Raw genomic sequence first — 16,419 nt, forward strand, 5'->3', positions numbered from 1 at the left:
AGGGCTCCCCAGAAGACCCTCACAACTATAGGCCAATTAGTCTTCTTGACTGTTCCCAGAAAATATTTAGTTCCATCCTTCTTGATCAGTTGCGTGTATGGATGGAAGAAAATGAAATTCTGATACACCATCAAGCAGGTTTTAAAGAAGGCATAAGCACAATTGATCTGGTCTTTAGATTCCAGCTAATCTACTGGAAAACGGTGGCGTTGGGAGGTGGTAGTCTTTTTGTTACCTTCGTTGACTTGGGTTCCACTTTTGATTTAGTTCCTTGTGCAAAGTTATGGCTTACTTTGGTATACTTGGGGGTCCCTGCTGATTTGTTGAACATGCTAATTATAATCCATAGCAATAACTTTGCACATGTTCAGTGTGGATCTCTCAGGGGGAGTTGATGGACCCTTTTTTGGTGGATCGTGGGGTTGGATAGGGTTGTATGATTGCCCTTTTTCTATTCTGTTAATGATTTGGTAAGCCACCTGAACCTGTGCGATGGGGATGCACCCTGGCTGGCCATCTCCAAGACCACGCACTTCTTTTTGTTGATGACAAACTTTTGATGTCCAAATCGTTGATGGGATTGCAAAGAATCTTGGATCGCTTTGAGTTTTTGTGTAATGAAGGACCTAGAAGTTAATGTAGACAAAACTAAATTTATGATATTGAATTTGGGTCATACTTCGAGGCCTAATTCTAAGCTGTCAGGAGTTCACCTAGATCATGTGAATATATATAACTATTTGGGATTGACTCTTACTGTTACTTTGGATTAGCGTCGCCAGTTGAAAAAACAAAGGCGTAAATTTGTGCTATGTTCGGGGGGGAGGGGTACTCATGAGGGCCAATAGAAAGTCTTGTTTTCACCCAGTTTCCCCTGTTATTCAAACATATAAATTGCAGGCAATGGGGATGGCTCTTTATGGGGTGGAGCTTTGGGGTATTGAGATATTGTTATTGAGAATTCTTTTCTACGTCAGCTAGTGTGCCTCCCAGCTAGTACCCCGTTAATTCCTCTCAAATTTGACTTGGACCTGAAGCCTATTACGGTGGAAGCGGGACTAAGGCCCATTCTTTTTTGGAGAAGGTTGTGGGCCTCTCCAGAGGTTTTTACTTTTTGAGAGGGCCTCAAGGAGGTGTTAAGCCTTCCAGGCTCAGGAAATTTTCCTTGATTAAGTTATGTAAAAGAGACCTTAATTAATATGGGGTGTGGTGGTTTGTGGACCAAGCCCGAGGTAGCTGCTGGTATTATCAAAACAACTTTAAAAAAAGTTGTACTGGAAGTAAAAAAGGGCCTTCTGTATGCCCACTCTGTTTCTGGTACCCTGACACAATCCTTTCTAATCCTTTCTACAATTCAAGGATAGTTTTAGGTTTGAGCAAATTCTGGATGAGATTGAGCACCCATAGGCAAGGAAACTTTTTATTTGCAGTTTAGATACAGTACACTGCCTACTGCAGTTTTTATGGGCACTTGGGCAAATAAACAGAGACCTGCCATGTTTTGTGTGAGGCAGCCAAAGATACGGAGGTGCATGTTTTATTTTTTTGTCCGGCCTTCACCCATGATTGAAGAAAGTGGAGAATTCCTGTGTGTCGGATGTTAAGGGAGAGGTATTATCAATTCGCCCTTCGTAATTTTAAAACTGACCCCTGACAATGCTTGTTTTTTGCCTTATCACGTTTTCTGGTGGCAAGCAAAGACGGGGGCCTTCAGTTAGCCTAAACATATGGTCAGGAATACCTTGTGGCTTCAGGTTTTTATAATCATGTGCCACTTGGTTTCTTTCATCTCCCTGCTGCTTCCTTACTGTTTGTTAATTTTTATCTTGGTGTGTTTATCTTGAATTTATGTCCTGATGGGGTGGGGTTTGAGTGCTGCTAATGATTTTTATTTCTGTTCCAGAATTATATTTGATGGGAAGGAGGTTGAGTGCTGCTAATGATTTTTAGATTCTTGTTTTTATTGCTTTTATATGTACTTAAGCTTTGTATTTTTTTGGAGGGTTTGTGAATGTATTGTTTTTAATTGACTTTCATGGCGGAATACCAAAATAAAGTATTAAATCATCATCAATATTCAGGCATCAAATACCATCTGATAAGCTGTTGCTAAAATCATCCCTCCAGCTACAGGATCAACTAGATACTCTCCAAAATCTCAATACTAAAAGTATAGAAAGATCTATACTTTCTATGCCAATATACTGATTACTGACTTCAAATATACCCAGGGACTATCAAGATGGATAAATTATTTCCCCTTTCTCAACTAAACTCTTGACAAAATAGTGTGCCCCGTAAAATATTCTAATGATGACACAATAGGAACAAAGGAATCTAATGTACACATTTGTTGAAAAAATGAATGGGAAGGTGGGGCTGTACCTTGTGTTATTGTAACAGGTCTCTCATTGAAACCCCAGGAACTATCTCCTGTGAAGAGGATCATGTTCTCTTTAGCAAAACCCTAGCGCTTGAGACATACACATGCACTCCCAGCTACCCAGAAGAGCTTTGTTAGTAAAATATCACATTTACAGAAATTTGTTGTGTTGCTTGAGCTTATTGAAGCAGAATCAAATGAGAAATACAATATATCCTTCAGTCTGGTATCATTAAGCATTTTTGGACTGCCTGGAATTCCACTGTTGTAATGGCCTTGACGTGAGATGGTTCATTGTGGTTCTGTGTTGATTGGTGGAAAGTCACAAAAGCTTCACAGTTCAGTAAATTCTTAGGGTTCATGCACTGTCTTTTAATTGACCTTAATCCTTATTATACACTGATAGATACAATTTGAGTTGTATGTTAATAATATCCAGAATTCTAGACCAGCCTCTAGTTTATACCAATGAACAATATTGCTATTTGAACTCAATGATGATCTGGCCACCTCTCAATAGCTCATGTACTGTTTATTAATTCCCCATTTCAATTATCCCTCCATCTACTTCAATGTCATTGTAGTCTATAGTTGTGACTATCTTGCTTGATTGTTCCCTCTCCAACAATATTCGATTCCCTGATATATACCAAACTGACTGTCTTTCAAAGAAATCTATCCTATGGGAAACCAAAAAGATTTTTCTCTGAAATTTCTTAGGAGCTGGACTAATTCAATAACTAATGGACAAACTAGAAGACATCTTGTGTATCAGTCTTTCCATAACCGAAAGGCAATACATTTGTGGTTGTTTGGTACTGATGGTTTGTTCAAGACTTCCCAATGCATTTTTCCAATGTTTTCCCAGAAAACTTCTCCAAGGCCAGTGCACTGCATTCCTTCTGCTGAAGTGGCTTGACTCAGCCTTAAATTCACTGTGAGTTCACACCTAGAATAGGTAAACTAGCTTCCCATCCGGCTGGGAAATCTGAGTAATTGCGCTTCATCTGGGCTTGGGTGCACCACACTTGCCAGGATTCAATCTGGTTTACCATAGTGTTCTTGCACCCTGTTGGTGCGACAGAGAGTATTGTTCTCTACTTTCTCTTTCAATAAGGTTTGTGGTCATTGCTGGGTTATCCTCCACTTTCAGGTCTAAGTCATGAATTTTGCTATCCAGCAATACTCATTGTGCCATCCGCTCTCGTGCGACCCCAATTGTTTTCCTCAGATAGTGACCCTGACTATCACTTTGGATGTCCCCCACTCTACATGGGGCTTGAAGGCAATGAGCTTGGTTCTGTTCAAAGTATTGTACGATGACCGACCTCAGAGTTTCCTGAAACAGAGGTGGGACAATGCATTTGGTTGCAGCATCTAGGCAGGCATAGGTGGGAGGGGTCTATGTTTAAGGTATGTTTACCACTGTGGGGTTGTGGTCAGATAGTGTCCTACACATGAATTCTGATCATGCCATAAAGGGACCCACTTATCTGGAGCAAACTACTCTCTCTAGTCTTTCATGAACGCCATGCAAGCTGGAGTAGAATGAGTAACCTTTAGTCATACTATGCTGCAAACTCCAGACATCAGTAAGGTCCCAATCTCTAATCCAGGATGAGAATCCCTGTGTGTCCTTTCCTTTATGGACAGAGCTCCAAGTGCTGGAGGTCTGGAACAGTCCAAATGCAAATTGCTAACACAATTGAAATCTCCACCTATCTGTCTTCTTGCTCATCTGCAGGGATAGGTTATCGAGGAATGCCAGCTGATCTTGGCTTAGTACGTAGACACAGCCAAGGAGTACCTCATATCCATCAACCTTACCGGACACCAACAAGCCTCCTCCCTCTTTATCCACCCAAAGCTGGGAGGCAGAGAAGGGGACACTGGGTCTGATCCAGATCAGAGACAACCTTTTGCAAATACAGAATATTCTGTTGCAAATAATCGACCTTGCCACTGCCTGCGTAAGTGGACATTCTCTGAAGTGTTTCAGGTTATAAGAGAGTAGTTTTGTGTTTGTTTTATCTTATGGCCTGACATCATATTCGTTCTTTCTCTTCTCTCATTGCATGCCATTTAATCTCCAAAGATGGAGAGCCCACAGCTCTACCCTGCTGCCAAGCAAACCAGTTCAGTTCCCCCTGGTGCAGCCACCCATCCTAAGAAGTAGTCACCATTTGAACAAGATTTTTCTACAAACTAATAATGATGATGGCCTGTTACGACACTTCTGCTATTTCTTGATGAACTGGGCATTTACCTTGTTTACTGATCATTCACACTGACTGCCTGATTACAAGGGTCGCGGTGGCGGTCTGCCCACAGCCAAAGCAATGGCCGGACGATTTGTCGGCGGTGTGACCGCCACATTATGACTTTGGCGGTTGTGCCGTGGTCGGACTTCCGGCACCGCCAGTTTCCCTCCACAGGAGGGGCTGGCAGTCCTAATCACGACCCCTCCTCTCGGCCAGCTTTTACATGCCAGTAGCACCGTCATGTAAAGGCTGGCGGAGACTGGGTGCAGGATGCCCCAGGGGGGGCCTGCACTGCCCATGCACATGGCATGGGCAGTGGGGGGGCCCGCCTGGCCAGCCTCGTTGCAAGATTCACTGTCTGCAGAGTTACCGCCAACGCCGGCGTGGCGGAGCAGGACCGCCAAACTCCTAATGACCACCTAAATGCTCACTTAACTTTCATTACTCTGTGCTTCCACCTAGCTATACATTTGGGTACTTCTAATCCAAGGATAGAGAAGTAAGTTGGACTTGAAATCTCATACACCAAAAGCATTAATTAATATGCTCCGCTTAAAAGGGAATGTCTGCATTACAACCAGAGTAGGGATGTGCTCTTCCATACGGGTAAGAGCAGGACCATTAACACTTCAGTATAGTCAGGCACCAGTATATGATAATTTCCTCATTTAACATACTAAACACGTTCTGCGCCGCTACACATTCTTGGACTCTTCCGTTTGGATCATTTGCCATGCAACTCTGACCACAAGAAATTTCATGGTGTACTTTGAACACACTTGCTATAGAAACGTTTCTTAAATCATTCTGAATAGCGCTGTACACACAAGACGTCTAAAACTATCATTTACCTCAGTCCTCCTTGTTGTTACAGGTTCTTGAGCTCAGACTGCTTAGGACACAGTTTCCTTTTCATGGTTCTGGGTGAGATGATCCTTAAACCAGGGCATAAGTATAACTTGTCTACTCCCAGATTGTAAATTAATATGGTAATCTGGTAGATGTCAACCTGTAAAGGCAATAACAGCCTACTTTTTCAGAGGGTTGAAATGGCGATAACCTCTCTTCGTGCCTATGCGTGAGGGGTTTGCACTTTTCTAACCCTGTGTTTGGCGGTCTAAGAAGAAAAATGGATTAACGTGAAAATGTTCCATAGATAACCTGGTTCCTGAGCTGTTAAAAAAGGGCAAGTAAATACAGACTTGAAAGCTGCAGCTTTAAACTTGTTTTAATGACTTATGTCTTTTTTTCTGTTTGGCAGGGCCCTCAAAATCTCTCATTTTCTAAGATGCGAATATCCAGACGGAGATATTAGGTGTGATGAATTCAGAAGAAAATACCAACCCTAAGAAATCTTAACCAGCCTGGCTTTCTCCTCTCTTCCAGTCAGGGGGACTTGTGAGTTTGTGTCATGTGGACTGTGTAGTCTATTTCCTTCCCCCTTATACAAATGTTTCTAGACTCTCACCTTACTAAGTGATACTGTGATGTTTTTGACTTGCAGCTCTTGTATTGCACACATTACTTGAGTGAACTGCAAAAAGCGCTATATTCATGGACAAGGACACAGAGTTCTTAAACCGGCATGTGGATCAACCAACTACTAGTACCATTGATGGTAAAAAATACTTTTCCAAAGAGGACTATACACATTCTATAGAAAATGGATGCCAGCATTTGAATCGGCTTCAAGATATGCACCCCACAATCCATGAAGAAAGTGAGACCTTTACAGGTACCGCCTAAAGGCATATATTTTTAGGGTTGAGTGCGCAAGCGCTCTGGCCTGTTGTAATCTCTCTGTGGGCTTTTAACCACGCCCACTCTTGCTATTTATTTTTTGTTGTGCTTGTTTTAAATGCTTCATTTTTATTGGTACATTTTGTGAAATGTCCCTCCTTTGTGTGTTGAGTTCCCTCCTAGGTGATTTCACTAAGTGAAGATTTTTGTTGAACATCACAGTACATCATGCTTCCCTTGTTACAGATTGTGATGGCTCTGCCTCTGGTTTCGTTTTTTCTTTCATCTCAGGCGCGATCCTTTTGAGACATTCACACAGGGAGACAATAACTCTCGCTCTCACGCTCATGGCGGCCATGTGGCTTTGAATCGGCTTTCATCTGTCAACTGTTTTAATTTTCATTTTCAATTTATGTGGCAAGAAAAGTCCAGTTAGGAATTTGCAACGCTAAAAGCTCTAACTCAAGCAAATGCAAGACCCATTACATTGCAAACGCTTGTTATGTTGTGTGTGGGCAAAATGTATGATATTGAAAAGAAAGTAATCTCTTTAAGTCTGGGGGAGCAGGGTTAGGTCACCAGAATACAGAAAACACAAGAAGTGTAAATCATGGAAGATAAACAGACTAACCCGTCCTTTCACACTCACTGTGTGTAACCAGTGCAAAAACATTATTATTTCGTCACCAGTCTGAAAAGTATAAGTTTTCTAGTTGCGAAAAACATTAAAATATTTTATAAAAAAGATAAACATTCTTGTCAATAACAGAAATATACATTGCAGTCAGGAAATTTTAAATTCATATCTTATACATTCCATAGCAATTGGAGTAATTAAAAAAATGTTTTTTAAGAATCATTCCACTCTGACAATATTGTAACTGTACAATTACGAATTAATACATCATGTGCAAATTGTCGACATAAAATGGTCAATGCTATTCTATGGCTTTTATCACTCCACCTTCTTTAGAACCTTAATTCATTTAATCTTCCATCAAGAATACGTAAAACATAAAGACCACAAAATGCAACATATAAAGCCGAAGAGAAAAGACACAATTATAAACAACATCAACATATGTTTTCATTAATTCTCTTCATTTCATGTTCCATGTTACATTTATCCCCACATTTAAAAAAAATAACTATTGACCTCTTTATGGCTTTGCACAGAAACACCCATGTGCCACTAATTATACACAATCTCTGCATTCTGTTTTCTAGACGATTACCTTCTATAAAAGGAAATTATTATATTTCATTCCATGCCACATGTTGCCCTTTTTCAGTATATCACATAGGTTAGTGGATGTTGTTTTGTTGGTGTTTGTTGTATGTTATTAGCAGAGACATTACGTTTTCAGTTTCTAAGTGTGTTTGGGAGCTAGGGTGAACATTTACATGAGTTTGATCTAAAATACATGAATGGAGGTATTTGTGCGTCGCGATGGGAGCCCAGGGGCTTCATAACGCTTGAAATACCTGAGAACCAGCCCACAGCTTCTAGACCCTGAGAAGAATAAATGAGTTTTCAAGGCCTTTGTAAAAGATTAAAGATTTTTCGGTAGGTGAAGAAGAGCGCGGGACAGCATTCCACAGAGTCAAGAGAGAACTATGAAGGCCTGAGGTCCAACTCTTGCCTTACCAAAGCATCGACCAGTCAATGCTTTCTGGATCGAATAGAAGGACAGAAAATGTTACTAGACACCAAAGTGTGAAAAAAACAAGGCCTGGATGTATAATACGGTTTGAAGCAGTTGCATTAATCTTTACATTGAATGTACTGTAAAACTCTGCTCCATCTTTAGCCTGTGCAGGCATCTGGTCGGAAGTCCCAGATTGCAAGTGTTTATAGAATCTAGATGTGAATTGATGGCTGACTTAACCAGCACAGCCCTGAGATGAGAAGGGATAAAATGAAGAGATTTCTTTAAAATTCTAAGTTGTAGGAAACATGAGAAAACACATAATGTATTTGCATATCCAACTTAAGTTATTTTTCAAGCAAGAAACAGATTATTTTACTTTCTGCAAGGGTACAGGTGGAGAACCAAGGTTGGAGGGCCGTATATATGGGGCTAGGAAATGTATCTGCCTAGTTATGAGTCTTCAGTCTGGGATCCATTTAATCTCAGGAGATTCATCCAGTGTACTGTTGATCAAAGGCACCCTGTTAGATCCTCTTGCATCTCCCGTTGAGGTTGATCAAGCCTTAAAATAAGTTAGGTATCATCCCCGTGACAAGGCACCAACCATAGGAAAGGTACTGTGCTATGTCAAGAGTAGTGAGCTAGGGATCCCGCTTTTAAGCTCTGATCTACTTTCATCAGTCCAGATCAAACCACTAGGCAAGTGCAAACTGCTTTTAAGTTTTTGTCGCAGGAATCTGTGAATTCTTGCCCAAAAACTGATACTTTATGGCCGGAGCATCGAACTTTATTAGACAAAACACCTGACTTGTTTGCTGGATGGTTAAGCCTTCCATGCACCATTATTATCCGTTATTCTACCTGGAATACTTTCATTGCTGTAGCTAAATCTCATAAAAGAATCTTTGGGTTTTTAAGGCACACGTCACAAACAACCCTGCACCCAGTTGGTGAAGAACGGAGACTCTTCCTTGCCCCAGTTCCAGGAGCGTATTGAGTTCCCCTGAAGCTCATCCCTGTATCCCATAAATTTTAAAGCCTACACAGTCACTGAGTGAGGTTGTGAGCAACATGGGTCTTGCTATCCATTAATATAATGACAATAATTAGAGTTATATCAAAGTAGGAGGATAAAATCACATCAACATCTTTCAAATCGCAAACATACAGGTTGTGTGGTGCAATGCAACCTGAAGTGCAACCCACAAGATAAATTATTTTTTCTCACCTTATCTTCTTCTACGTTTGGTACAGAATTGGAAGACACCACCTGCATCGGTTGGGATTGCGACTAAACCCATACTAAATGCTGAGGCAGGATTTTCACCCAGAGCTGCAGATCAGAAACCTTACGAAAACCAACAATGCCAACTGTGGCTGCTGAAAAATAATGCCTTCTTTGGTTTCTATTACTATACCTCCCAAAATACTAAAAGCAGTCAACATGCTGCGACTTGGACAATCACTGCCACCTGTTGCTTTGTTTGTATGATAACTCTTCCATGCACGCAGCTAGTGTCCCATAAACTCCAAATGTAAATTCAAAACAGCATATATGGGATGTAAAGAGGTGTAGCCCATCTCAGGTCTGTGTAAAGCAAGGTGAAACTCAAAAGAGTTTTTCCAAGTTTTATGTGGAAACTTCTCTTTAAATATATTATATAGCTGTCCTTTGAGCTAATTCTCCATCTTCTGAAAAAATCTACATTTTAAATCTTTACTTAGGTCCTACCTCTGCATTTGGACTCTTGAACATTTCTTCCCAGTCTAACCCTGTCTGTTGTCTTTGATGTACATTATTGTCTATGTCTGCATGGGACTCTGGGCCTCATTCTGACTTTGGCGGGCGGCGGAGGCCGCCCGCCAAAGTACCGCCGTCAGAATACCGCTGTGCGGTCAAAAGACCGCCGCGGTAATTCTGAGTTTCCCGCTGGGCTGGCGGGCGACCGCCAGAAGGCCGCCCGCCAGCCCAGCGGGAATCCCCCTTCCACGAGGATGTCGGCTCCGAATGGAGCCAGCGGAGTGGAAAGGGTGCGACGGGTGCAGTTGCACCCGTCGCGATTTTCAGTGTCTGCTATGCAGACACTGAAAATCTTGGTGGGGCCCTGTTAGGGGGCCCCTGCAGTGCCCATGCCATTGGCATGGGCACTGCAGGAGCCCCCAGGGGCCCCACGACACCCGTTACCGCCAACCAGGTTCTGGCGGTCAAAACCGCCAGAACCAGGCTGGCGGTAAGGGGGTCGGAATCCCCATGGCGGCGCTGCCTGCAGCGCCGCCATGGAGGATTCCTCAGGCCAGGGGAAAACCGGCGGGAAACTGCCGGTTTCCCTTTTCTGACCGCGGCTTTACCGCCGCTGTCAGAATTGGCCTGGATGCACGGCCAGCCTGTTGGCGGTGCATCCGCGGTCCCCGGCCCTGGCGGTCCATGACCGCCAGGGTCGTAATGACCCCCTCTGTCCCCACTAGCACAAAGAGTGCCCGTTATTGGTTGTCTGCTCATCCAGACTTATCAAAGTTGACTGCTTTTCTGAAAAATGAGGGATAGTTGTGACAATAGCATCAAATCACAAGATTAAGTGAACACAGATCACCACAAAGAAGTGTCTACTGGTGACCGGGATCAGCCTTTAAGATGATCTGCAGTCACTACCTTCTACATGGGTGAAACATTTGGAACTCCATACCACAGTGTTTGGGGGGTCTCCTGGCTCCTGGTCCTGTTGGGGGGCAGTGGGGGGGTCTCATCTTCTACCTTTATTTGCAGACAATCCACAGACAGTGTCCATTTCTGTCTCTGTCTCTCGTTCTTTCTTTCCCTCTCTCTCTCATCCCCCTAATTTTATGATGAATACAATGTTATGCATTTCTTAACCAGTGCTTCAGGGCTATGCCAGAGAGATTAACATAACATCAACTACACTGAAAAGAGACTGAGAGTGATCCCATCAGACGTGAGCTCATTTAAAAACTTCAGAATTTTCTACTTCCATCTTTCCTAGAAACCATCAATCTCTCTCGAATATCCGCCTCAGTGCCGTGCTCTTGGAAACATGCTAAAGTCATTCCCCTGCTGAAAAAAAAACATCTTTGGATCCCACTAAACCAGAGAACTATCGCACCGTTTCCCTTCTATTTTTTCTGGTGAAGGCAATGGAGAAATATGTTAACAGCGTTCTGCCAGAGTTTCTGGAAGAACACCGTGTTCTGGACATCTCTCAAAACGGCTTCAGGCCAGCCCACATCACCGATTCTGCTCTTTTAGCAGTAGTAGAAAAACTCTGCAGACCGCTAGATGAGGGCAGGTCATCGGCCTTAGTCTTGTTAAACCTAAGTGTCAACATGGTCTCGTATAAAACGCTCCTACAGCGCTTTTATAACATCTGAATACGGGGGTCTGCTCTAACCTGGTTTTCCTCCTTTTTGAGTCAGCTTTCTTTTTGGGTACTCCCCTCCCCATTGGGTCCCACCAGCAATTCCTGCAGGGGCTTCTCCCTGAGCCTTACCCTATTCAATATATATGACCAACCACTTGCTCAGGTTGCAAAATCATTTGGGCTCACGCTGGTATCCTACGCCGACAACACTCAGCTGATTTGATCTCTCTCTGATAACAGAACACAAGACAAGGCTGATTTTCAAGAAGGAATGATTGCAGTGGCCAAGTGGTAGAATAGCAACTGCTTAAGTCTAAATGCCAGCAAAATGGAAATTCTCTTGTTGGGCAAGCACTCTAACTGCTGGAGAGACCATTGGTGGCCAGCCACTCTGGGTCCACCCCCAAACACAAACCAACTATCAAAAACCATGAAGTCTGGATGGACGATTCTTTTGCTTTGAGCACCATGGCAAAGAACTGACTGGCACCTGCTTCGGAATTCTGAGAAGCCTCAAACTCATCATTGGCTTCTTTGTTCCTTTCATCAGGCAAACCATTGTTCAAGCTCTAATTTTGTCCTGTCTCGAGTACTGCAATGGCTTATACCTAATAGCAGAACAAGTTGTCACCATAAGACTTCAGACTGTCAAAAATACAGCGACAAGGCTGCACTACTCACTGCCAAAATGTTGCCCCACCTCTGGCTTCTCCATAAACTGCATTGCCTCCCTGCGGACAAGAGTATACACTTTAAGACCCTGTGTATCGCCCACAAGATTCTTCACTCGCAGGGGGGCCCCCCATCCTAAAAATCGTATCTCTTATTACCTACCAGCCAGCCCACTTCACTCAGCAGACCTTAATCTGGCCATTGTTCCTCCAGTCAAGGAGGCTGTTCCTTCCGAGCTCTGGCCCCTACTCTTTGGAACAAACAACTCTTTCTACTCAGGAAAACATAGGGCCATCTACACTTCAGAAAATTGCTCAAGATCTGGCTCTTTTTCAACTAGGTTTCTCCCATTCTCTCTGCTTTTAGGTGTTCGTAGTGGTTGTACCTTTGTTACTGGTTGGGAAGCCCCATTGTTGGGGGGCTATGCACTACATAAGATGTCCTTACATAACATAACAACTGATGTACTCATAACCTGGCCTAGAGAGATTTCCTGAATTTCAATAGAGCGGTTTCAAAGTAATAAGACGGAGAGAGGGAATTCCAGCACTTAGGAGCTCGTTTTGATTAACTCCATAATCTGATGGGAAATTCCACACCCAGTAATTTCCAACAGCAGTGGAAGTCATAATTTAAGGTGCAGGAATCTATCATGAGTTGGCATCATGAGAATGAGGCATAACAAGGGTAATCAGTGTATTGTACCCCAACTTCAGCAGGTTTTTCCCAATTTTTGAGCATATTTTCCCTTGGGAAATGTGCCCTGGGAAAACACTGAATATGCAGCATCTCTATTTCCAGCACTCTTCAGATTTACAAAAGAGTGCTTCATTTTTACTTTTTAACTGCTGGATACATACATTGCAATTAGAGATATTTACATATTGGTATGTGCTGCAAACAAACAACATCATGCAGCCTTTCCTTTCACACTCCCTTTACTTCAGCAAGATTGTCAAATAATTCTCTTTAAAAATTCCTCTCAGTTTACATTGAGAAAAATACATGTAAATACTGATCCCCATGTTAAAATGAGCAGCATTCTGTCACAAGATATAGCCTGATATTTGACATCTGTCTTTGAGCACTGGCAACTGTGACAAGGTAAACACAGAATTAAAGGCACCTTTGTGTATTGCTCCATTTCCCGACCCACCAAACACCCTCAGTTTGGGAAACACTGTTACAGAGCGTACATGTATTTATAGGTATGAGTTATTGTATTGCCTTAAAAAGGGTGTTCTTGATGAACACTTTGTTTATATGAAGCAAACTGTGTCTCCAATTAAAGAAACCTTCTTCAATGAACTTGGGATATCTACGCATTTCTCTACATCCACATCATACTTACCAGGTACACTAGTCCATGTTATTTGATTATGTTGTACCTTTGTGTGCTGTGGTCTCCCATTGCTTATTGCCTTCAAAAGGGATTATATTCCTAATAGGTAGCCAATGGGGCAATGGCAAAGCTAATAAATGTAATAATGTTTAGATAGATGATTGTGCAGATAGGAGACATGTAATAGGTGGCATTTGAAGATGGTTTAGCAGCATCTGTGTGGCTACCAAGTGCATAGGCAACCCGTAGGCCAAGTGTGATTGTACAACAGTATTACCATGTAAACTGAATGCTATGAGCTACAATAAACATGTGTTGGACACAATAGCAGTTAGAATTTCTAAGATTTGTTGGATTCTTAGATTTCAGACTGCCTATTTTGGAATTGGAAGATGATCCTTGACAGGAGACTACAGATTATCTGATTAAACCCTTCCATTTTAGTAGGAATGGGATTTAGACAAGTAGTCAACATTCACCTAAAGCTAAAGGAGAGATCATTTATTAAAGAAGATGATTATGAGAGCTGGGCTTCTGTCCTAAATGGATGATGAAGACTGAAAACTAGCTGGTGCATTGGCATCATTTAAGGACACTCCCCTGCTAGATGGAGTAACTTTTACATGGGCTGCAGCGTATATTGAATAAGAAGGGAAAAAGAACCACCCATGTGGGCCACCACAGTTAAGGCCGCGATGGCCAGAGCTGATGGATGATGCTGCTTTCTCTACATTAGAAAATATTTCAGCTGGTTTAAGCCCTAGCATGAAAAACCTACTTCAGTTAGTCTAGTATTCAAGCTGGCATGGACAACAATGTTGAAGGCTGTAGCACCATCATCTACTACTTTCCATAGATCATTGAGCTCTGCAAGGACTGCCCACTTATTGCTCCTGTGAGGTCTGAATCCCCCATGGAATCAGTTGGATAGCTAGTTGCTCTCAGCAAAAAAAGTCTGAGAGAAATACGCTTCTAAAGTAGTTTCCCAAAGAAGGAAAGAAGTGAAACTTGTCCAAAATTATTTCAATCCTTAAATGTTTTATTAGAGTTTGAATAATTGGTATACTACAGAAAAATATATGTTTGGTTTGTATGTTTTTGTGCTTCAATAAGGTTAATATGTCAACAGTGAGATAATTTTCTAAAATGTCTTTGTTTTTCTTTAATCTTAACATACAGTTAAAATTTGGATTATTGGCCCAAGCCAGTAGGTGTGGAGGTCATCCGCAACCCTTAACAAGACTAAAACTGGGACTAAGAAAAAGAAATAATAAGACTTAAATGTGCCATTGAACCTTTATAGGACCAAAAGATGAGAAAATAAACATGATGCTGTGATATACCTCAAGCAGTATATTTGAAAAGCATGCTGTTTATGTCTTGAACCTGCATTGTGGAAATTCACTGTTAAGGTTATGATTATTATGTCTATGGGGAAATTTTAAGGTGAACACTCCAATTTATGATCTAAATGGGACTTGAACTCAGGCGGTATTTGCCCATACACTGAAAGAACATGTGCTGTTTCCACCTGTGCCAATTGTGTACCTTGCTCTTACTCCCAGAAGGATACCAGTAGTTGAAACCTTGCAAAGGTCTGACATTCACACATTGCACCGTCTTCAAGTATGCATTGAAGTTTACACCCAGGAACGTATTTGATTTGGGCTTATTTTTCTGAACTATTATTGCCTTACTTGGTATTTATTGTGAACGTGGTTACTAATGGACTGGATAAATCTTAACTGAAGCTAGCATTCCTTCTTATATTCTCTTTTGTTTCAGGTGGAAAAACTGAGCTTGATGAATACTTAACAAATATCAAATGGCTAAGTCAACTTTCTTGCAAGGGTTTGATTCCCCAGTTAGAGATTAATTGCACAGAGACAAAGGTAATAATGAAGTTTCTTACATATGTTTTTGAGACTCAATTTTTTCCTTCTGAGGCATTTTGGAAAATGAGCATTGCAGATTGTCCTAAGTTTGAGTAGGTGCACCAAGAAGTCTTTCCTAAAAGGTGACAATTGCTTACAGGTATTGTGACTGAACGTTTGTACTGTAAATATTGTTGGGTCATGCAGGAAGCTGGCTGTAATTTATATGTTCCCTCCCAACTTGTGATACCAGACTTGTGAATTTCAACCTGTAATTTGTCTCCACCATCCAACCTGTGTGCTTTCAACTTTACCAGGCACTTTTCATTCTCCTCACTATGCCACTTCCGGAATCTTCTATACATACATGTCATGTTATTAAAAATGTTCAAAGACAGAGAGACATTTGATGCTTGCAATTTGCCATACAACACTGAACACTAAGCAAAAGATACAAGGAACAATGTAATTTAACTCCTTGTATCGGTTTTCAAGTTATTGTTAGAGCAAAGGCGTGCTTAAGTAATGTCCAGAGTAAAACTCTGCTGGGACTGCATGTCATTAAAGGACATTGTATGTCACCCAGATCATCCATCAGTTCGTAAGACCCAATAGTATCCTTGATGATACACGATGCAGTGACTATAGAATTTGGGTTTGACTAGGGTAAGAATTCACTCAAACAACACACCAGAGTTATTTTCAAGCAGTACTGGGTGCACCACAAAAGTTAACCCACGACCACAAAGTCAAGATGGAACTACCCAAAATCTACTCAACTCATGGCAGTCACAGATTAAATATACTATGATGTGGTCCCCTAAATTCCTTCTCTGTCTTGAAACTCTGTTGGAAAGTGCCATAGTTGCTTGACAATCGGCAACTTGACCCGTTCTTTGTGACAGGGACCTGGTTGAGTGAGTGAAACACTCCAGCACTCTCTCTGGCCATCGCCATGGTTCTGGGGATGATGAGGAAAGACAGAGTGGGCAAACTGGCAGAAAGTTTTGCTGATTTTTTTTTTTTTTCCACTTTCTAAATCATATCCTTAACCCGTTATAGTATGGGGATATTATAGCTTTACTCTCAGACACCTGGGTATTCAGATCCACCACCTTCTG

At 41.8% G+C, this 16,419-nt stretch overlaps 1 protein-coding gene across 1 annotated transcript in view; it reads left to right on the forward strand.

Annotated features, from left to right (window-relative positions):
* LOC138283541 (forkhead box protein M1-like) overlaps window positions 1-16,419 on the forward strand; it is a 135,795-nt gene that overhangs the window by 23,550 nt on the left and 95,826 nt on the right. Inside the window, exon 3 of the mRNA XM_069221481.1 lies at window positions 15,210-15,316. Coding sequence (XP_069077582.1) covers window positions 15,210-15,316 — 107 coding nt within the window. The remainder of the gene's footprint in view (window positions 1-15,209; window positions 15,317-16,419) is intronic.

This window comes from Pleurodeles waltl, chromosome 3_1, assembly GCF_031143425.1.
Source record: "Pleurodeles waltl isolate 20211129_DDA chromosome 3_1, aPleWal1.hap1.20221129, whole genome shotgun sequence".
NCBI lineage: Eukaryota > Metazoa > Chordata > Amphibia > Caudata > Salamandridae > Pleurodeles > Pleurodeles waltl.